This window comes from Humulus lupulus, chromosome 2 (genome assembly GCF_963169125.1).
Source record: "Humulus lupulus chromosome 2, drHumLupu1.1, whole genome shotgun sequence".
Lineage (NCBI taxonomy): Eukaryota > Viridiplantae > Streptophyta > Magnoliopsida > Rosales > Cannabaceae > Humulus > Humulus lupulus.
The window spans coordinates 4066942-4090259 of record NC_084794.1 but is presented as its reverse complement, the minus strand read 5'-3'; the positions used below and the strand labels follow the sequence as shown (position 1 = coordinate 4090259).

The following is a 23318-nucleotide window of genomic DNA, read 5'->3' as shown; positions in this document are numbered from 1 at the left end:
AACCCAACTCCATGCCTGCACTGGCAAAAAACCATGGCCATTAAAGCCCCCAAACTGTACTGCACCACACCCGCTCCGCTGTACAGTTCAATCATGCAAGAAACACATCATTAGAGAAACAAGTCTTGATAGCTAGTCCATGGACAACTTGGGCGAGGCGATAAGCAGATGAAGACACAGAAGCTTTGATAACAAAGGGAAAGGTGAACTTATCAGGAGAAAAACCTCTAGATATCATGAGCTTCAAGAGGAGCAGGGCTTGGTGGGAGCAGCCATTGGAGTTATAAGATCTAATAATGAAATTCCAAGTAATGGTGAGGGGTTGAGGAATGTGATTGAACAAACGAGATGCATAGTCAATTTGGCCAAAGGAAGAGCAGCATAGGTGAATCAACTTGCTAAGGAGGAGTTGGTCATTGGAAAGACCTGCCCGGATGGTGGTGGCGTGGATTTGTCTAAGGTGCCTGGAACTGGTGCAGTTTTGGAGTAAGGTGAAAGCTTCTTGAGAGTTTCTTATGGGACCATGGCAATGGCAAAGCCCAAGGGGTTGAGGAGTAATGGGGTTACAACTTATCAGATTATAAAATGTATTTGTTCCGACGTGCAAGTACTGTTTTTTACTACGTTTTAGTTCCAAACTATGTCAAAAGTAATCCAAAATACTTTTTCAAATCAATTCTCCCACACCGTAGAAAAATGTTTATAGGGACTCCATACATTGATTAATATAAGCTAATCATTTTCTTGATCATGTAAGTGATAGCTTAACTTAGTAGGAAATGATACACATATAATCATTTAATCTGTCTAACTTATTTTATTAATGTTTCATTTTATGGATGTTTAGCCCTTCATACGATTATAGGATTAAATTGAATTACAAAATACATATAATTATGTTTCTTAACTGACTTTGTCAAAATGATTGACGAAACCCATATCATTAATTTATTTTTCTCTAGAAAAATCGAAAACCTGATCTTACAAATCCTCTCCCTTAATGCTTTGCTATGTAGGACTGCTCCTGCAAGAAATTTAAAAATTATAATTATATTAAGACAATTATGTCTGGCATAAAAAGAGGCTAACTCTTTCACTCTTCTGCATTTTAAGGGCAATTGAACAAAATGACAGGTTAACAAAAATGTATAAATATATAGTATATATATATATATATATATATAATCATAAACTATGCAAGTGTTCTTTTCTTTTAGGATTCAAATTGATCCCTTGCATTGACAATCTGCATGAATGGAGTTCAGATAAGTTACCTTCCACACCAGAAATGTCGTCAGCAATTGGAAAGTGAAATGAGCTGTTCGACTACATAAGGGTCTGCAAGTGTGCTCATGTCTCCAAGCTCCTCTAACTGACCAGAAGCAATTTTTCTCAGAATCCTCCTCATAATCTTTCCACTTCTTGTCTTTGGAAGCCCAGGCGCCCAGTGGATCCTGTCTGGTGCGGCAAACGCTCCTATCTGAAATGTTAAATCACTCCTCATTTGACAGCACATAGCATCTTAAGAAGTTACTGGTGCCACTAAATGGGCACTTGTTGAAACACGCAAGAGTATAGACAGACAACCAAGATTATTATGTTTAGTTCTCCCATCAGAACAATTCTCATTCTTCACTTTAAATACTGATTAATTTTCATTCAATTTGATTTTAAGGAGCCGAATCCATCCAGAATAATGAAGGCAGCAGAGAGCAAGAGCATTATAAAACATTCAATAAAATTGAAGTCCACTGCAATTGAGTGCAAAGCATTTTCAAAATTTCGTCAAATTGTCAGGTCAGATCCATACCTGCTTTCTTACAGTAAGGATGAGACTCTTTCGTAGTTCTTCACTGTAAGGCTCACCTACAACCAGAGTAACAAATGCATATATAGACTGCCCTTTCACCTATCCCATTAAAACATTTTGGTGAGAAACTGGTGTCAAGCATCTTCATCTCTCTGACTCTCTCCCCACATCTTTCCCATGATTACTAATATATGTACCCCACTGTTCGCCTAGAGCAGTAAGTATCATGGTTTCCTAATCCCTTCCCCATAAAATATTTGTTTGCTTAGAGCAGCATCTTGAAGTTGTTTCAAAACATTCCCCGTGACGAGTATTTAAGTATAAAAGTTCTACTGTAAATACCTCATGCTCAATACCAACCACAGCAGCTTCTGCACACTTGGGATGTGAAACCAGAGCAGATTCAACTTCTGCTGTACCAATACGATGTCCACTGCATATATTTAAAAGCAAAATTGAGTGACTCAATGCCACTATAGACTATAGTACCCGTAGAATTTCTCATAATCGCACATAAAGAGAACAAGAGGGGATGGCCTGAGAGTGAGTGAGGGAGCAAGGATAAGGCATAAGTTTGTAAGAGTATGAAAATCTGAACTAAAGAATTTCTGCACATATTTCCTCACTTTTTTTAAACAAATACCTGACATTTATAACATCATCAACTCTTCCTGTAAGCCAGTGGTATCCATCCTTGTCCCTGAAACATTGACTTATGAAGCTTAGCATGCTTACTTAGCATTTGATGTAAAACATGATCCAATAAGTTTTGAACCATATTTTTTTCTTAAATTTAAGACGAGATTTGAAGATTGCTGATGCAGTAAGCATTGGCAATGTAGACAAGTAAATCTGATAGTCCGGAATATTAATTCCTTGCCTTCTGCAGCCATCACCAGTGAAGTAATAACCAGTGAAAGGCTTAAAGTAAGTGGTTTCATATTGCTCATGGTCACCATAGAGGGTTCGGAACGCTCCAGGCCAAGAGCCTTTCACACACAAATATCCACTGCACTCCCCTTCAATCTCAACACCTTTCTCATCTACTATAACGGGCTATAGTCATACACAGTATACTATGAAACATCAGAAATAATTATTTGCAAACCAAAAGAAAGTCTTTGATGATAAAAAAGAATAATAATAATAATATTAAAAAAAGAGAGAAAGAGCTAAGCCCAAATTACCTTAACTCCAAAGAAAGGAAAGGTTGCAGATCCAGGCTTCTGAGGCCAGGCACCAGGTAACGGAGTAATCTACCAGGAATAGGAAATGAAGAAATATGTATAAAATTGAATGCCAGAGAAGGGAGTGTGTACTTATATGCATGACATTAACGAAGTAAATATATAAATAAAATGTGTTCTGCTAAACATCAAGCGCTGTGAATCCCTAAAATAGAATAAAGAACAAAGCAAAAGTACCATGAAGCCACCAGTTTCAGTTTGCCACCATGTATCAGAAATAGGGCACCTTGACTCTCCAACCACATTGTAAAACCACCTGCAATTTCAGGATTAATTTGAGAAGTTAGTTAATAGTAAAATAAAATAAGAAGTGAAGATGAAATAAATAATTTTTAGTCTATGCCGAAAAACAGTTTTGAGGCGCGCCTTGAAGCACTTTATGTATGAGTTTTATGACACATTATATGCTATGTTTGAGTTTAATGATTCATTTTCATGTTATGCTTTATAACTTTGAAATTTGAATTACTCATCCTTCATATTTTCAGGTATTTTAGAACTATTTTTCAATTAAATATTTGAGGCTTACGCCTTGAGGCTTAGAAACGCTTTCTTAAACATTGCGCTGTACCTCCATGCACTTGGATTGATAGGTTCACCAGCACTGCCAAGGATCCGTAAGGATTTTCTTGAGTAGCGAATTACATACTGCACCATCAACAATAGTTGATCAGTTAACCACTTACGAAACTTAAGTACATTAACATCAGGGAAATGGAACCCCAGTTAGAATATCCATAGATATCCTTCGTAGCTACTAGAATAGACTTCTGTTGTCCTAATCAAACAACTAATTAGATGAGAATACTAACACAACAAGTACAAGTTCATAGCCCAAAATAAACAATGATTATAAAATATTTACAAATGGGAATGGGGCCATATTACGCAACTTCATAAATGAGATCAAGAATTGGTAAGTTACTAATTTATCTATAAAACAAGAATAGCCTATGTGATGAATCATCCTACTGATATCCATGTTAATTTGAGGTATAAGTAAAAAAGATATATCTTGCCTCATCACCATCACGCATGAGGGACCGCACCAATGTGGGGGCAGTGTAAAATATTGTAACTTTGTATTTATCTACGATGTCCCAACAGCGTCCCGAATCAGGATAATTAGGAGCCTACAAGTTATACAGTGAATGATAATCATTAATGACATTAAAGAATGGTATTGATAGTAAAGGTACGTATCAGTGCCTGTATGATATATTGGACTCTACTAATTTGCCAAATTTGATTGCTGATCTAATATATTAATGCTGGTAGTAGTTCAAAAATGGTCTTTATGAGCCTCCTAACAAACATCAACAAATGTCAAAAGGCCTTATGTGGCTTATTCATTAGTTTTTAAGGTCTGGTGTTAAGATCTGTTTCTTTAATTTAATGCATCAGATAAAGGTAATGTTTCAACATAAATGACTTCCTATAACAGTTTGAATCAACTTTAGCCAAAAACGGTTTTCTTCCTAAAATATGACAACCCTGGTCCAAAAATTTACATATGAACAACAATTTAGCTTCATAATTGAGAATATGAAGTTCAATGTAAAAATCTCCATCTAACAATATTAATTATTTTTTTATGAGTCTTCCTTCTTGCTTTCTAGCCATTAGTTTGGTCCCACTAAGTTTCATCCTTCGGCCCCAAACACAAAAATAAGATTTTGTCTGGTTTAATTGCACATATAACTTGTCTGGTTTAATATTATATAAAAAATATTGATAATAAACTTTGTAACTAAAATCACCCCTTCAAAAACTATTGAAGTTGCTCCATTGAGCAGTGGTCCATATGTGACATAGCTGTGCCCAGTAATCCAACCACAGTCAGCTGTACACCTAAAGAAAAAGAAAGAACAGACATATCTTAAGCAAAATAGGGGGGACTGTCTGATATTGATGTCCTGTAATAATAAAGTTCCAAAGATAAGCTGAATTTTCAAAGAGATACCAGTATATATCAGACGGTTTATAGTCAAATGCGTATTTGAATGTTGTTGCAGTATACACCATATATCCTCCAGTTGTATGGAGAACCCCCTTCAAAGAACAAATAGATATTGAAAAGGGCTAGCTACTTGAAAAGTAGAAAACAAATACTTCTTAATTGTATAAGGAAAATATAAATAAGAAGAAAAATACATCCATAGTTTTATGTAGTACATACCTTAGGTTTTCCAGTGCTCCCACTAGTGTATAGCAGAAACAATGGATCCTCAGCATCAACCCACTCCACTGCACAATGAGTTGGATATTTAGGAATGACGTCCTGGAAGACAGTCATTATCCATCAATACTCTGTAAATAGTTGCACTAAATATATGATCGTATGTATTGATGGAAGTATGTACTTATTTTAGCAACATCATTTTTCATGATCATATAACAACATAGCCATGAAGTTGACTTTTCATATCATATAAGAACTACTATATTTGTAGCATTTTTTACTACAAATGAAGCATGTGCAAAACGAACTCAGTTAATCTTTTCTCATAAGAATTTATATTTGAAAGGGTGGATTGCATACTAACCTGCCACCATACATCTCTTCCATCTTGCAATTTAGTAACTTCCCTCTTCATAGCCAATTGATTTTCGTAGACAAGGCATGCATCTGCTCAAAGAAGTAATCTTATGCCATTTTAGATGGGAAAAATAAAAAATCATGCATAGTTGATAATTAGTAACATAATGAAATTTTTGGACAACTAGAGATAGAGTTGATTGCAACTGAATTAGTAATTTATGGATTTTGAACCTATGGGGATGCCAGTTTTGGCAGATTCCACAAGGGCCGCATCCACTATATCTTTGAGATGAATGATCTTAGGACCCCTTTTAACAGCATTGCAAGTGACAACAACTTTTGGTTTGCAATCAATGATTCTCTGAGCAAGAGATTCTGCAGAAACTCCGGCGAAAACAACCTGAAAGAGATGAAATGAAATGAATGGTGCTCAAAAGGAAGGTATAGTGAATGATGGTGCTGGTAAGGGTGAGAAAGCAGAAAAGGATACCGAATGAACAGCACCAATGCGAGCACATGCTAGCATTGTGATGGGAAGTTCCAATAGCATGGGTAAGTAAATGACAACAGCATCACCCTTTTGAACTCCCATATCTTTCAAATAATTTGCAAGCTGAAGCAGCAAAATTCAGAGGGATTACATACATATTTTCGAATACCATGACAATGTTAAGACAAATAAAGTAGCAGAATTTAGGAGAGACAGACCTGGCAAACTCTGTGGAGAAGTTGAAAGTAAGTTAAAGAGTCATCAAATCCAGTGTTATTGCCTTCCCAGTACAAGGCAACTTTGTCACCAAGTCCAGCTTCCACATTTCTATCCAAACAGTTGTAACAAATGTTGGTAACACCTCCCTTGAACCACTGTACAACATAAAACCACAACAACAATGAAAACCAAGAGATTTCAAAGCAAACAAAAAGAGAATGAGAAAAAGAGTATCAATCAGAATCAGTGTAAGACCTCAATGTTGACTCTTCCTTTGCTGACATCGAGATTCTCCGAGTAAACACTATCCTCCCATTTCTGTTTCCAGTAGAATTGAGACGCAAACTCCGACCAAAACCCAGCGGGATCCTCGATCGATCTTTTGTACATCTCCAGGTACTGTTAATCAGTACACAATCAGCTCAATGCAAAGCAAAACACATCAAATCAAATCAATTCAAACCAAACCAGACCAAATGTGTATGTACCTTTTGCGGAGAAGGAACATGAGCCTGTTGGGAGAATTCATCGGTTGGAAAGACGAGATCATTTTCCTCAGAAGCTAATACCTCGCCGAGAATGACACCGTTCAAACGGTGGATTTTTCCGGCGCCGGAAGAATTGCGAACATGATTGATTGCTCCGATATCGTTATTGCTACGATTTTCCCAATTCCGACTCACAAATCTCCTCTCCTTTTTTGTTTTATTAATGGAATAATAGGAATTGAATTTTGAGATTAGTGAAGAAGCGACTTCGGCCCTGGCCCGAGTTTGAACTTTGACCAATTTATAGCAAAAAATGTGGGCTAATTCCAATGCCATATTTCATCAATTTACTTAAATTAAAATATAATTTTCTGCCATACAAAAAAAAAATTAATAATATTATTAATCAAATAAATCATATTTTATTTAAAACAGAAGCCAGCATAGTCTTTAAAACATTTCTTGAGGAGCTTAGTTCTTAATCTTAATCATGGTAAGCAAACAATTTAATTAAAAACAAAAAATGAATCATAATTCTAGTAGTAGAGATTAACTTACAATAATTTGCATGAAAATGATAGCTTGGGGGAGAGTTTGGCCAGCAATGTTTGATACTATTATACATAAACAAAAGCGTTTGTGGTGATTGTGGAGTTTTGTTAATTTGGGTTGTGTTCTATTTAAGGCAATTAATATGGGTATTAATTGGTATTTATGGTTCTAGGGGTAAAAAGTTTGGTATTTTAACAACTTAAATATGAAAAAAATTGATTTGTAAGGTAGACTAGAATCTAGATAGAGTCATCATCATCACCATGATCAAATCAATTCAATCCAAACCAAATATGTATGTATATAATTATACAGGGATAATTGCGATATAAGTACTTAATGTTTTAGTTTAGTATGCGGCATAGACTCGATGTTTATTTTTAGTGGCAATAGTACCTAAAATCAATAAAAGTGTAATTTCGTCAGTCTCCTCCGTTAGGTCTGTTAATGAGCTGATTAAGCAGACACGTGTCACGTTATTATTGGTTCAAATCATAATTATTTTAAAAATATTATTGAGCTGGACCAATCACGAAGTGACACGTGTTGGTCAAGTCATCACGAAACGGAGACCTAACGAAGGAAGCTGACGGAATTACACTTTTACTGACTTTTGGTACTATTGCCATTAAAAATAAATATTGGGTCTATGCCACGTACAAAACTCAAATATTTGGTACTTATGCCGCAAATATCCCAATTATATTTCACAAAGAATAAGGAAGAATAATCAATAAAGGGGTAATGTTTATACAATTTAATTAGACCACCCACATAATATTGCAGGCCAAGATGATACATACTTGAAATATAGGGGGTGTTCTTGTGTGTGTGTGTGTTTTTCTTCCTACTTTGTTCAAGTGATGCAAGTATATGAATTGGGGCACTATAGATTTAACAACTAACTCTTTGTATAACCCACCAAAAAATTATCAAAACAGAACAAAGAACCAGAACTATTGAGTTCAGATTTCATCTGCAATAGCACAAGGACCATTTCTAGAGCTTGATACATGGCCCCTTGTATCATTTGTGTGTCAAAAGCTCCCATTTTGTTCTCAACTCCATGCCTGCACTGGCAAAAAACATGGGCATTACTGCCCCCAAACTGTACCGCTTTTCGCTTTCATCGCATGGCGTTCGATAATGTGTCTACTTCTTCCATCATATCTGCACGGCTATACAGTTCAATCATGCAAGAGTAGTGTTCTGGAATGGGAGATATACCATAACGTTTACTCATATACTCAAAGTACTTACGACCTTCATTGAGATTATTTGTTTGCACACAAGCACATAACACACCTACAAATGTAATTGCATCTGGCTGTACATTGTTCATCTCCATTTCTGCAAAAAGAGCAAGAGCTTCTTCTCCAAACCCGTACACGCCTAAGCTAGTGATCATCGAATTCCAAGTAGCCAAGCTCTTTTTTTGCATCTTATCAAACACTTTCCTTGCATCCTCTAAGCTACCACATTTGCTGTACATGTCAATCAGAGCTGTACCAAGATAAACCTCTAGCTTAAACCCATTCTTGAGAGCAAAATCATGAATCCATCTACCCAAGTTCAAGCTCCCCAATTCAGTACAGGCTTTCAACAAGCTCACCAGTGTGAATTCATTAGGCATAACGTTTTCAGACTGCATTCTCCTAAAGAGTTGAAATGCCTGCTCTGGTTGTTGATTCTTAGCATAACCATCGATCATTGCTGTCCAGGACACAACATTTTTGGTTGGCATTTGCTCGAAAACCGCTCTAGCAGCAGCTAAGTCGCCAGAATCAACCAAACCACTAACCATGGTAGTCCAAGAAACCACATTTCTCACAGGCATATTTTCAAACACCCTGCAGGCACAGAACGCGTGACCAAAGTTAAAGTAACAATCCATCAAGTTATTTTGCAGAAACACATCATTAGAGAAACCAGTCTTGATAGCTAGTCCATGGACAACTTGGGCAAGGCGGAAAGCAGAGGAAGACACACAAGCTTTGATAACAAAGGGAAAGGTGAACTTATCAGGAGCAAAACCTCTAGATACCATGAGCTTAAAGAGGAGCAGGGCTTGGTGGGAGCAGCCATTGGAGTTATAAGATCTAATAACGAAATTCCAAGTAATGGTGAGGGGTTGAGGAATGTGATTGAACAAACGAGATGCATAGTCAATTTGGCCAAAGGAAGAGCAGCATAGGTGAATCAATTTGCTAAGGAGGAGTTGGTCATTGGAAAGACCTGCCCGGATGATGGTGGCGTGGATTTGCCTAAGGTGCCTGAAACTGGTGCAGTTTTGGAGTAAGGTGAAAGCTTCTTGAGAGTTTCTTATGGGACCATGGCCATGGCCAAGCCCAAGCCCAAGGGGTTGAGGAGTATGGGAAAGGCATGGTAGCATGATTGATTATGCATCAACAATTACTCTAAGACTAAGACTATCATACTAGTACCTGTTTGTTTGTTTGTTTGTGATCTTGTGGTTTGGTTTGGTTTGGTTGCTTCATCATCCATTGCAATAATAATCGTATTGACCCAATTTTAGATCATCCATTTATTTTTCGTTCTTAGAATGTGTTACCACGTATAAAAGTAGTGCCCTTTTCTTTTTTGGCTACTATTAAATGAGTGGTTGACATTTCTCCAACCCTATCCAAATTAACCCCTAAATAAATAAATAAAAATTGGATTTATATCTTTTCCCACTTTTTTGTTTTGTCTAATTGACTGTTAGATTTAGTATTTTTGGATTTTATATTTGGTAAAATAGTTTAAATAGATTCCTAAATTTAATTTTGACAAAGAAAAAATATATAACAACATATTTTTTAAACAAAATAATTTTAATTTTGTTCTGAATTGTTAATTTGTGAATTATTTAGGATTTCAGTTGAAATTTTTTTTACCAAAATCATATTTAGTATTCTATTTGACACATTTTACAAAATATAAGGTTAAAAAAATAATTTATCAAAATACAATATACAAATAAATAATTGGACAAAATACTAAAAAAAAATATATATATATATATAAACAGACAAAAATTTCCCTTATCATCCATTTATTTTTGTCTTTTAAAAATATAGCCATTTTCCACTAATTTCTCTTAAAAAATAGGTATAAAAAAAATTGTCACACTCCTAAGTTTTTACACTAAAATTACACACTATAACTATATAACGTGTAATTAATCATTAATTGCACGTTTTAGTGTATAATATTTTTGTGCAATAATTTGGGAGAGTGTGTGTTGGTCAGCAAATTGGTATTTTTGGTAATGAGAGACTGACTGCTTAGTACTGGACTAGTTTTGGGGCTAGGGCTTAAGCGGCGGCTAGAGGAAGAAGAAGAAGAAGAATTGTGTCTATGGGGGCAAGCAGCGATCCAACCCAGGACGGGTCCGACGAACAGCAGAAACGGTCAGAGATCTACACATATGAGGCACCATGGCACATCTACGCCATGAACTGGAGCGTTCGCCGTGACAAGAAATACCGCCTCGCCATCGCCAGCCTCCTCGAACAGCACCCAAACAGAGTCGAAATCGTCCAGCTTGACGACTCCAATGGCGAGATCCGCTCCGATCCTTCTCTCTCCTTCGAACACCCGTACCCTCCGACAAAAACAATCTTCATTCCCGACAAGGAGTGCCAAAAACCCGACCTCCTCGCCACATCGAGCGACTTCCTCCGAGTCTGGCGCATATCCGATCAGGACTCCGGCGTCGAGCTCAAATCTCTTCTTAATGGAAACAAGAACAGCGAGTTCTGTGGTCCGCTCACCTCCTTCGATTGGAACGAGGCCGAGCCCAAACGAATCGGAACCTCAAGCATCGACACCACTTGCACAATCTGGGATATCGAGCGTGAAGCCGTCGATACTCAACTCATCGCTCACGATAAAGAGGTCTACGACATTGCTTGGGGCGGGGTCGGCGTCTTCGCCTCCGTCTCCGCCGATGGCTCCGTCAGAGTCTTCGATCTTCGCGATAAAGAACACTCCACAATCATTTACGAGAGTTCCGAGCCCGATACTCCTCTGGTTCGACTCGGCTGGAACAAGCAGGACCCTAGGTACATGGCTACGATAATCATGGATAGCGCCAAGGTCGTCGTTCTTGATATCCGCTTCCCTACTCTTCCCGTGGTCGAGTTGCAGAGGCACCAAGCTAGTGTTAACGCCATTGCTTGGGCTCCCCATAGCTCTTGTCATATATGCACCGCAGGGGATGATTCTCAGGCTCTCATTTGGGACCTCTCCTCCATGGGTCAGCCTGTTGAGGGTGGATTGGATCCCATCCTTGCTTACACTGCTGGGGCTGAGATTGAGCAGTTGCAGTGGTCTTCTTCACAACCTGATTGGGTTGCCATTGCTTTCTCTAGTAAGCTTCAAATATTGAGGGTATGAAGAAAACAAACTCACTCGTCACTATAGCTAAAACTCTCTCTTCTCTTGTGAGTTTGATTATTGGTATGATGAATAGCAAAGAAGGATCGATCATTGAAGCAAGAGAAAGCTCAGCTATGGTGGTGATGATAATGATGTGGAAGAGGAGGAGGAGGAGGGAAATGGTTTCTGGGTCCTTCTACAATGGCTACTAGTACTGTTACTACTAACCCCTTTTTCTTCTTTGTTTCTTGTTTAGTGTGTTACTCACCTCATAATTCATTCCTTATTTTGTCCATTTACATACATTGTTGCTTGTTTGATTCATGTTCATTGTAACCATTGAAACTATACTATGTAGATACCTTAACTCTAGGATTTTGGTAGCATGGCATTCATAGAAGAATGCAATTAGGTCACTAGTACCAGAACTAGACCAATATGTTAATTGCTAGCTTGAATGGTCAGACATGTTGTTACCAAGAATGCAATTAGGATTGAGTTCTGAGTCTCTTAATATTCTAAAGAAATATGTCAAAGATCGAGTTCAGTTCATCAGGGGTTAGTTGTAACATAAAAGATTTAGTTTCCTAGTAACCATTAGGTGAGTTAAGACTGGTTGATTTTGGGATTTGGAGATGTTGGTTGGTTCAAGAGAAACTATGTTTTGTGATGTGCAAGTGCTAATAATGAATGTATATCTTCTCTTTTACAGCCCAATTCTTCTATTTGCTTTCTGTTTAACTAACACCACCAAACCGAAGTACAAAAATTCTTGTATAGATTGAGGCTTGTCAAGAGAAGAGCAATCTTTAATGGGATAAGATGTGTTCTTGGGGACCAGTCTTGTTATATATTATAAACATACTCATATTACTTACAATATGTCTGGAATGAAATGATCAATTACTGCAAGTTTTGAGTCATAATTTGAGACTCGCCATTTGATATCTTCCCAACAACAATGGCAAAAGATGAGTTAATGGAGTTCAAGAAACAATAGGAGGCTGCAAAAGATTTTGAATAGCAGATGCACAATGGGTCCCAATCCAAGAATGACTATAACGATTTTTAAAACCAAAACGGCTAATCTCATTGGCACTTTCTCGTAGAATGGAAAATAACACTTGATGAAAAACAATATTCTTTTAAATATTCATCAAATTTTCTAATTATTCATTTATGTAAATAACAGAGTTATTGTAACTAGTATGTCATTGTCAAAACAGTAGAGCAAATAGAAATTAAAAGAGTAAACAAAGTCCAACTAACTAATTGTTCAATAACGAAACTAGACTTTTTGAATATGAAGTCGAATAGTGCAATTCCACTCCCTCAAGAGAAAAATCCAATCTTCTTATCCTTTTGGTTCGAATATTATAGGACATAATATGAACATAAGAAGCACTATTGCGACCTTCAATCAAGAACTCTTCCTGGTTCCAAAAATCCAAACGTTTCAAAAATTCGTACTCTAATATTGGACCAATTGTTGGAGCAATTGTTAGATGTTTCCTCCAATAAGTACTATCATTTTCAACTACCATCATCCACATTTCAATTATAAGGAATGTGTCTCTGTGTATTTTTCCCATTATAAACAATGTAACCGATTCATCTTTCCACACAGTCAGTGCTCTTTGGTAAGTAATTGAAACTTCAGGGTCGGATGGCAATGGTATCATACTAAATTTCTCATCACACATATCAAATGACACGATTTGAGGTTGCTCCACACTAGAAACAACTTGAGGCTGCTTCTCACTCAAATTGAGCCAATAACAAACAGATTTCAAATATACCACACCGTCGTCAAACCAAGTATTTTTAATTGGTAATATGATATTTGTCTCTCTCCAACTACTACTAACACTGCCACCACCACTACTATTAATCCATAGAGTACAAACTTGAGCTCTAAACATTGTAGCATCATCATGACTATATTTGGATTCGGATTGAAAAATCTTGACATACTTGTAAAGATTTGCTCTTTGATCGTAGCCAAATCCATGTGCGATAGATACAAAATCGAGTAGAGGTTGTGTGTATAAAATCTTAAATTGTTTTAGGGTTGGATTGAAGAAGACGATTTCAGTATCCTGTTTAGGGAAGGCAATGATGCCATTACAATGAAGCCCTCTTATCCGGTCTCTTTCAAAGAAGGATCCTCGAACGAAATGGAGTAATTTCCCTATTGTGTGAGATTGTTCGACAACATAAGGAATAAGGTGGTCATTATCATGATCGTGATCATAAGAGATAGTATCAAGCGAATCCTTATAATAATTTAAACCGTGTAAGAAAAGCAAGGAAGTGTTTGTATCAAATTTCAAGTGACGATGAAAGTGATTGCTTACAAATGACTCGTGCTTTATGATATCGTACCATGACTTACACACTCGTTTTGATGTTATGACAGAGTCGTGGGGCAATCTCTGTAGGATTTCCACTACTATTTCCTCTGGTAAATGTGGACAAACAACTTCCATACAAAAAAAAAATCAAAACTCAGAAAGAAAGAAATATATATACATAAATAAATAAATAAGAGAAACTAATTCTTCTCAAAGAGGTTCAAGTTCAACATCTCTATACCTACTTAAATCATGTATTATTGTCAAGCCAATACTAACTTTTAATGCACTAAGAAAATAAGGAGAATACTGTGTTGGAACTTATTGCAATATCATTTAACTAATTCTTTAAGATAAGGGCATTATGTTATTATGTACACATGCAAAACGAATATGTATTAGTTTTTCCAATGACTTTAGATTGATTTGAGCCATTAGTGATAGTGCAATACAATTACTTGAGACCAATATACTGATTTTGAGTGTTCAATTTACTCAACCAAAACACTAAGGGGTCGTTTGGTATGTAGGAATATAGACACGAGAATGATAATCTGAACACTTTCTCATGTTTGGTACTGGTTTTGAGTTTTTCTAACATGGGAATCTGTACTCCAGGGGTTTTAATTTTTCCTGATTCTCTAGGTTCAAGTGAAATCCATCTGACAAGTGATTCTTTAGGTTCATGTGAAACACTTCAAATTATTATTATTATTTTTAAAAAAAATCTTAAACGAATAATTTTTTAGTTAATAAATTATTTTATTTTTGAAGCCTATAATATAAAAACAAATATACATATATCAAACTATAAAATGATAAATAATATTTGTTTATTTAAAGAAATTGATTTGTAAAGGCTTTATATCATTACTTTAGTTTAAAATAACAAATAAAATATTATTAAAAATAAAATAAGGGTACTTTTGTAATTTTAAAAATTATACTTGATTCTAGTATTCAATAGATTTATTTTTTTAATTTTTTTAAAAAATATTTCATGAGTAAAATTGTTTATAAATTATTTTGATGAAATATATTATTATATTAATTTTATCAAAATATGAAAACTTAACCGATTTTTATTCACAACCAGACACTATTCTCAGGAATCATGGATAAGATTACAGTGCACAACCAAACACAATGATGTAAGTTTTCAGACTATCAAATTATTTTTTTCAACTTTCTCAGTAATATAAAAACTGTGAACTCCTCGTACCAAACGGCCACTAAGAACCTTTGGTTAAGAGTGAAGATAAAAGTGGTTCTTTATAAATGACTCATTTTTATGATATTATACCATAACTTACAAACAACTTCAACGAAAAAAAAAAAACAAAATTTAGAAAGAACATGAGAAACTAACCTGTAATACCACAGCTTTTTTTGTATATTTTCTTTTCATAAAACATGGTTTTTAGATTTTTAGTAACCCTAATAATATAACTTAAGAAACCCATCTCCACCTTCCACATTCTAGCCTTAACGTATTTATAATTAGTTTTTATTTTTTTAATTTCAAACACAGAAAAAGGAAACGACTATACAATTTTATTATTTTTATATATATAATTTTTGGGACTAAGACATTACTTCACCACCCATCTTAATTACATATTAATATGATTCGATTAACTTTCTAATTCTCTTCATTTGTTTCCCAATATAAATTGTTATTTTTTTTTAATTTTACAATTAATTTAGGTTTTTTTTGTATATTTTTTTATATAATTGTAATGTTTTTTTATAACATAAAATACATATTAATTTTTGAAATAAGGTAAATTATAAAACTGATATTATATGTAATATGTGAATCGATTTCCACCTTTATACCAATTTATTTGACCATGTTGAGAACTTAACCAAGATTTACATAATGTAAAATTTAGAGATTTAGATGTGTTTGGCTCCTTAACTAAAAAATTGATTTTTGTTTTTAAAACCTAAAAATTGTTTTTTGAAAACAAGTTGGGGTGTTTGGCGTTGTTTTCATAAAACAATTTTTAAAAACAAAGCTACAAAAAACAGAAAATTTTGAGAACAACAAAAGTTGTTTTATGTTGTTCTCAAAAATTTTTTTGTCTATATTTTTTTTTCTCACATAACTTTTTTAATTATTATTATCTAACATAATTTATTGTCATATCATTTTCTCTCTCATTAGTTTCTCTCTCTTCACTTTCTCTCACATCACTTTTTCTCTCCTTACATTTTCTCTCTTCACTTTCTCTCTTGCTATTTTCTTTTTCATTATTTTCGTATCATTTACTACATCCTCACTTTCTCTCTCATCACTTAATACTTTCTTATTTTCTCTCTCATCATTTTTTCTCTCTCGCCATTTCCTCTCTCTCTACTCACTTCTCTCTCTTCACTTTCTTTCTCATTACATTCTCTCTCATTTTTTCTTGCATCGATCAATTTCTCTCTTCTCAATTTCTATTTCTTCAAATTTTCTCTCGTTACTTTCTCACTTCTTATTTTTCATCATTTTTCTTTCAAATTATTTTATCTCATTATTTATTACAAACTTTTAAAATATTTTTATCTTTGTAAATATATTTGTTAATTTTTTATTTAAGAATTAAAAAAAAACTAAAAAATTGTTTTTAGAAAACATTAACCAAACAGCTCTTGTTTTTTAAAAACTACAAAAATTGTTTTCTGTTCTCAACTTTGAGAACACAACTTTGAAAACAGAAAACAAAGCCAAACAGCCCTTAATTTGCATTGATTGTTATTTTCTTTTGGAGACTCAAATTTCAAAGAGCAAAGTATTATAATTTATAGAAGGTATTACAATCATATAAACATATCTCTTCTATATAATAAGTGTGTAGATAACGGAAATTCTTGGTTTTAACGGTTTTTTATTTTTTTAATGTCAACTTTAACGGAATATTCTCATATTTAACAGAATATTCTTATATTTAATGGTAGTTTGTAAACACTTAAACTTAAATAAAATAAAATAAATAATTAGAAAAATTAAAATAAGATATTTTTTAGATATTTTGTAATGATAATTATTTAAAAATAATAAAATCATACGTTTTATAACTTAAATAAAATTTAATTAAACTTAAACTCACTTAATAGAATAATATCATATTAAAGATATAATATAATCTGTTGTCAATTAGCAACAAATTACTTTTTAAAAAAACAAGCAAAAAATTTAACTTTAAAATCCACGTATAATATTTAATATTATATTAAACATATAATATATAATCTCTTGTTGTCACTCCCAAATTCAAAAACTAGAACAAATATAAACTTAAACAAAAATAAATAAATTATTTAATTAAAATAAGATATTTATTTAAAATTTATATGACATTAATATAAATTTAATAAAAATAATTAATAAATTCTATAAATAAAAATAAGTAAACTTGCCTTCCAAATTAATTGTATCTAGTATATATATATAGGTAATTATATATATATATATATATATATATAGAGGGTATTGCTCGACGGTAAAAACGTCTCCACCGGTGGAGACGTTTATTTTGCACCCTTTGATCAAATGAAGGGCTGTGATTTACCATTCACACACATTCCCTCTCTCTTCCGAACCAGAGTTCCCTATTTCTTCTCTTTCAGACACCGGTCGGTTCTCCGATGGCCGTGTCCTCACTGACTATATAGGTACATACATATTCTAATTAAGGCTTTTTATTTATATCAGTCTAGTATATATTTGTTGATGAGTATAATATAATTGTGTGTTTTGTTGCTTATATATATATATATATATATATATATATATATGTGTGTATAAAAATTAAAGCTTTGTTTCTGGGCATAAAATCTCCGGTGGCGTACAGAGAGATAAAGTGGGTAAAGAAATGGAAAGTAAATAAGTATGGAATGAACTTTGCATTTGGAGGGACATGAGTGTTTGATACAATGGAAAATGAACCAAACATGTCAACCCAAATCAATTTCTTCGAAGATATATTACTTGAACGTAATTTCTATTCCAAACAAGACCTTAGCTCTTCCGTGGCTTTAGTTTCTCTTGCTGGCAATGACTATGGTGCTTACCTTGCTAAAGGTGGCAATATATATATATATATATATTTATTTATTTATATAGTTGTTGGTGATCAATCATTTCTACATCATCAGTATACTTCATGGATATGGTAAATATTTATGAAACATATATACCACATATTACATAATAACATTGAAATGAATTTAATTGAAATTTTAAAAATGTTTAATTTTGTAATACAGAGTGCTAAGCAGAGTATATCTCGCTCTTACATATGCATGTGTATATATATATGTATATATATGGCATTGCTCAAGCTTTTGTTTGATATGATGATAATGTTTTGTCTGAAAGAGAAGAAACAGAGAACTCTGTTCGGAAGAGAGAGAGAGAAAGAGAGAGAGAACTCTGGTAATTTCTTAGGTGTATATATATTTAAATATATATATAGGGCATTGCTCAAGCTTTTGTTTGATATGATGATCATGTTTTGCCTGAAAGAGAAGAAACAGAGAAGGTTCGGAAGAGAGAGAGAGAGAACTCTGGAAATTTCTCAGGTTCGGACTTGTGAGGGAAAGAGACAGAGAATAGTTCTGAGAGAAATGGAGCAAATATTTGAAAAATCATAGCCCTTCGTTTGATCAAAGGGTGCAAAAAAGAGTCTCCACCGGTGGAAAACAAATCTGCTGTCCCAATTTCCTATCCCCTCCATGTCCCACCAATTATTGTAAGACACATCATCTATTTATAATATTAATATAATTGAAAAAAAAGAAAGTTGTAAATAATTTAAATATATATTAAATAAATAAATGAGATGTCTTAAACTAATTGGTAGGATATGGAGGAGATAGGAAACTAGAGACAGCAGATTTTTTTCCCCACCGGTGGAGACGTTTTTACCGTCTCCACCTAAGAAATTGCATATATATATATATATATATATATATATATCAATTACAAAACTACTAACCATTATTTTATGATATTTTTATGAGCTGCCTAAGAATGATCATGGCAATTATACATAGATATATACATTTCGTTATACACGTATATAACACGTTTTTGAATCAAAATCTGCAATTGGATTTTGTTAGTTATACACGTATGACATTTCGAGAGATGAAAAAATTATTTACGTGGCACCGCATGCATGATATATATAACACGTTATTTCTTTTTAATCAACAAAACAAATAGTTTTGAATTATGTATTAAAAAAACTAATGGGGGAATTACAATGAAAGAGCACCAAAAATGCCTAGAAATTTCCACAATAACATTAATAACTCATTTTTAGATGATTCATTTTCTTATATAAATACTAAATTCAGTTGGTATATCTTTTATTCCAAACACCAATAAACATTATATTTCAGTTGAAAAATAATTTTCATACATAATATACAGAGAGTTGTAAGTTGATATATAATCAACTCGAAATGTCTTCCTATCCTTCTCATACTCCTCAAGATGTCCAGCCAGGCAAGGGCAAAGATAAGGATGACAAAGGAAAGAAGAACAACGACAACAACGGTGAACAGAATATGCAATACTACAAACCTCAGGATATATTTTCATCTAAAAAGAAAAAAAAATGATGAAGATTATTATTGATGACAAATTACATATATAGGTATAAATATAGGTTATATATTTATTGTTATGTATTCTTTTTATATAGGCTTTACAAAATAAAATACATATATATATGGGTACCATTGTTAATTTGTTAGGATAAATTTATTATAGGATATATATGCAAAAGGAATGTTTTTTTTTACTATTATCCTCGTAATTATCCCTTGTATTAGTTTGTATTATTGTATATAACCTCAGACATTGAGTGGATTAATGCATAATTGTAATTATTACATACAGTTATTTGTTCTTGGATATTTATATATGGTTTTTGGCGTCTTTTTTTCTTTGAATGTTGCTCTTTGACATCTTAAGGTGCCCAACACCAAATGAAATTGTTGGTTAGTGATACCCCATAATATTTATAAAATTGGCTTTATGTATATTTTTTATTATTAAAGAAATGACTTTATATACTAGTCATTGTGTCCAAAGTTTAGATCGTCAGAAAGAGAATTGCTAAGGGGCACTACTGGTGCCCACACCACAAAAATGTAATTCAATATCGGGTCTACACATTAAGGCCCGTTTGGTAAAAAATTTGGTGTTGTTTGGTATTACTTAAAAAATTAGTTTTTTATTTAATTAATAAAAAATTTGAAAATTAAACATAAAATGTATTTGGTAACTCTATTTTTATTTATTATTTATTATTTTTTTAAGGGTTTATACCTTTTTGGACCCTGTGTTTTTCCTCATTACCTGTTTGGACCCTGTGTTTTGACAAATTACTTTTTGGACCCTATGTTTTGTAAAATGGTTAAAATAGAACCCTAAATCCAATTTTGGTCAATGTTTTCTAAACTAAAATCATACATAATTTACCAAACTAACAATTCAGAACAAAAATAAAATTATTCTGCTTAAAAACTGTGTTGTTATATTCAATTTTTTCTTTATCAAAATTGAGTTTAGGGTTCTATTTTAACCATTTTACAAAACATAGGGTCCAAAAATAATTTGTCAAAATACAGGGTCCAAACAGGTAATGGGGAAAAACGCAGGGTCCAAATCCTTTTTTTAAATTTTAATTAAAATTTAATAAATTTTGAAAATAGAATTTTTTCACTTTCAAATTTTTTTTAAACAATTTTCAATTTTTCCTTTCCTTTTTTTCTTCTCTTCTTCAAATCAACATCTTATATTGTTAAACAAAAAATAAAAATAAAAGTTATCAAACGCGTTTATTATTTTTTGTTTTTAAAAACAAAAAACAAAAATAAAATTATATTTTTATTTTTTAGTTTAAAAAATTCAAAAACAAAAATTTTACCAAACAGGCCCTTTGTTTTTTAATTTCTTAAACACAAAATTGGAAATATTATTTTTTTTTTCTTTTTTTTTTAAAAATAAAAATATGTTTGGTAACTATTTTTTTTTTGTTTTTAAAAACAAAAAAATAATAAACGTGTTTGATAACTTTTATTTTTATTTTTTGTTTAATAATATGAGGTGTTGATTTGAAGAAGATAAGAAAAAAAATGAAAAATTGAAAACTGTTTAAAAAAAATTTAAAAGTTAAAAAATTCTATTTTCAAAATTTAATAAATTTTAATTAAAATTAAAAAAAATAATAAATAAAAATAAAGTTACTAAACACATTTTAGTTTAATTATCAAATTTTTAATTAATTAAATAAAAAAAAATTTACTTAAGTGTTACCAAACAACTAATATTATATTACTCACAATCTAAGCTCGTATTTAAATTTGTCTTTATTCTCTACCTATATAATTATTAAACTAACTAATAATTACAAAATAAAATGCAGAATACCAAATGGGCTCATATATATCACAAAACAATACATTCATACTTGTTGCCTCTGTTTGTTGCAGCTAAATATATCCTCATTATATCAACAAAAAACCCATTAAAGTTTGATCAAGTCAAAGTCAATTACACCATTATATACTTGGATATATGTTCATATTTAGTTTGTTTTGTAGTAGTCGAACTAGAAGCAAAATTGCTTTTGCACCTGAACAGATATTATCGTACAATTCAAATCAAAGTACTTATTGATTAGCCTCTGTTTGTTGCTTGCAGCTAAATCCTCATTGGATCAACAAACAAACTGTTGTTTTAAAACATACAACAATATATATATATATATATATATGTAAAAGGCAGAGAAGAAAATGGATTATCACTTCAGTGAAAGCTCTCCAATATCTTTGAGCAATCGTCAAGAAGTTCCAGAGAGAAAGAAAGAGTGATCGCGTGAGGGTTTCATACAAGAAAGAAAAGAGTGATAGTTAGAGAAGTGTAAAAGTAAGGAAAACAGAGGGAAAACAGAGAGAAAACAAAAGGAGATCAGAGTTAAGAGGTTACCAGTCGATTGTGTGGCTTGGATCCTCATTGCTGTACCAGAAACTTTGTGATTATAGTGCTAATGACTAAGTCGCACCCCTGAGGCGAGCTCGATGAGGAAGTAGTCCATTGATTGGGACGAACCTCGATAAACTACATTGTTTGGTTTTCCTTTTCTTGTTTTTCTTCTCATTCTCACTTGATTTTTCTGGGTTGTTTTTCATCTCTGTGTGTATGAACTTTTGCCCTAAGTTTTCTCTGGTTTTGAGAAAAGGGGTACCCGAAGAAGACAACTTGGTTTTTCTGAATAAGTGAATTGACTAGTTTTGTTTTGATAGGTTTTGTTATTGATTCACATTAAAGGAGTATCGTGGCACATCTTGAGCCATTTGTTTTTCTGAGTTAAAAGGACAATACTAACCCTTTGTGTGTTTATTGTCTAAGTAAACTGGTGTAGGGCATTTCAGTTAAAGAAACCTACACAAACATTAAAGTTTGATCAAGTCAAAGTGAAATTATTAATGACTACGTCTACACCATTTACCATTTACGAAACATCATATATCTTTGTTGGGTTCAAAATATTTGGCCCAAATGTTTTGTTGTTTTGGGTAAAAGTGAAACCGAGCATTTTAGTCCAGGTAGAGGAGCCAGAGTCAGAGGCCGCAGATCAGAGGAGGACCTTGCCTCTGTCCTATGCGTACCTGAAAGATTCGAAAGCATTTTGGCAGGAAATTCAGTTATTCATTCAACCAATCATGAAGTAGACCTAACCGACTAACTTCTTAGTATTTTTGACCCAATAAATATCATGATCTCATTTAGAGAAAGGGTCAGAATCTGACTTAAACATCGGAGTGTTTTTCTTGCAGGTACTCCTAGACGGTTCGACGATCACTAGAGCCATCCTCAGTACCAGAAAGAGATCAGAGAACTAGATTTTGACGACAAGTACCACCCAATTTAGAAAAACAAGATTGTTTCATCAACGTTGTTCATTTTGTAGTAGTCGAACTACTAGAAGCAACAGAACTTCTGAGGCACCTGAGCAAATTATCGTACATTTCAAAGAACCGATTTGTCTTCGATTCAATCTCGGTGTAAGTTTGCTTGAGCACAGCAACGGAAGTGATGATCCTAATCATAAACAATTTAATACATATTAAGTCTCACTAGTACATAAATACATAAGGGTGGTTATATTTACCTTTCCAGTTCTTTCTCTTTGAGGCACAGTCGAACATCATCAATCAATCCAAGT

The 23318-nt window shown here is 33.1% G+C and overlaps 4 protein-coding genes across 5 annotated transcripts; 1 reads left to right on the top strand and 3 right to left on the bottom strand.

The window, feature by feature from the left end:
* Window positions 1-791: 791 nt before the first annotated feature.
* On the bottom strand, window positions 792-7492 carry LOC133816940 (acetyl-coenzyme A synthetase, chloroplastic/glyoxysomal-like). 2 transcript variants are annotated; one of them, XM_062249286.1, is made up of 20 exons: window positions 7355-7492; window positions 6797-7167; window positions 6564-6707; window positions 6308-6463; window positions 6090-6212; window positions 5831-5999; window positions 5604-5686; window positions 5237-5338; window positions 5021-5109; window positions 4818-4908; window positions 4077-4190; window positions 3629-3705; window positions 3235-3313; window positions 2998-3066; window positions 2691-2866; window positions 2454-2510; window positions 2153-2243; window positions 1811-1909; window positions 1275-1480; window positions 792-1024 (listed from the first exon to the last, which is right to left on the bottom strand). In XM_062249286.1, the coding sequence occupies exons 2-19, from the start codon at window positions 7130-7132 to the stop codon at window positions 1295-1297; spliced, it is 2241 nt and encodes a 746-aa protein (XP_062105270.1). In that variant the 5' UTR covers window positions 7133-7167; window positions 7355-7492; the 3' UTR covers window positions 792-1024; window positions 1275-1294. The 2 variants fall into 2 exon arrangements, with proteins under 2 accessions (XP_062105270.1, XP_062105271.1); XM_062249287.1 differs by lacking the exon at window positions 792-1024 and having other exon boundaries at window positions 1285-1480; window positions 1811-1866.
* Window positions 7493-8065: 573 nt separating this feature from the next.
* On the bottom strand, window positions 8066-9786 carry LOC133816942 (pentatricopeptide repeat-containing protein At3g26630, chloroplastic). The gene has a single exon (XM_062249289.1). The coding sequence runs from the start codon at window positions 9738-9740 to the stop codon at window positions 8475-8477; it is 1266 nt and encodes a 421-aa protein (XP_062105273.1). The 5' UTR covers window positions 9741-9786; the 3' UTR covers window positions 8066-8474.
* Window positions 9787-10459: 673 nt separating this feature from the next.
* LOC133816943 (WD repeat-containing protein LWD1) lies at window positions 10460-12442 on the top strand. Its single transcript, XM_062249290.1, has one exon. It carries the CDS (start codon window positions 10709-10711, stop codon window positions 11747-11749), a length of 1041 nt encoding a protein of 346 aa, XP_062105274.1. The 5' UTR covers window positions 10460-10708; the 3' UTR covers window positions 11750-12442.
* Window positions 12443-12999: 557 nt separating this feature from the next.
* Window positions 13000-14220, bottom strand: LOC133820019 (putative F-box protein At3g17480). Its single transcript, XM_062253417.1, has one exon. It carries the CDS (start codon window positions 14218-14220, stop codon window positions 13000-13002), a length of 1221 nt encoding a protein of 406 aa, XP_062109401.1.
* Window positions 14221-23318: the final 9098 nt, after the last annotated feature.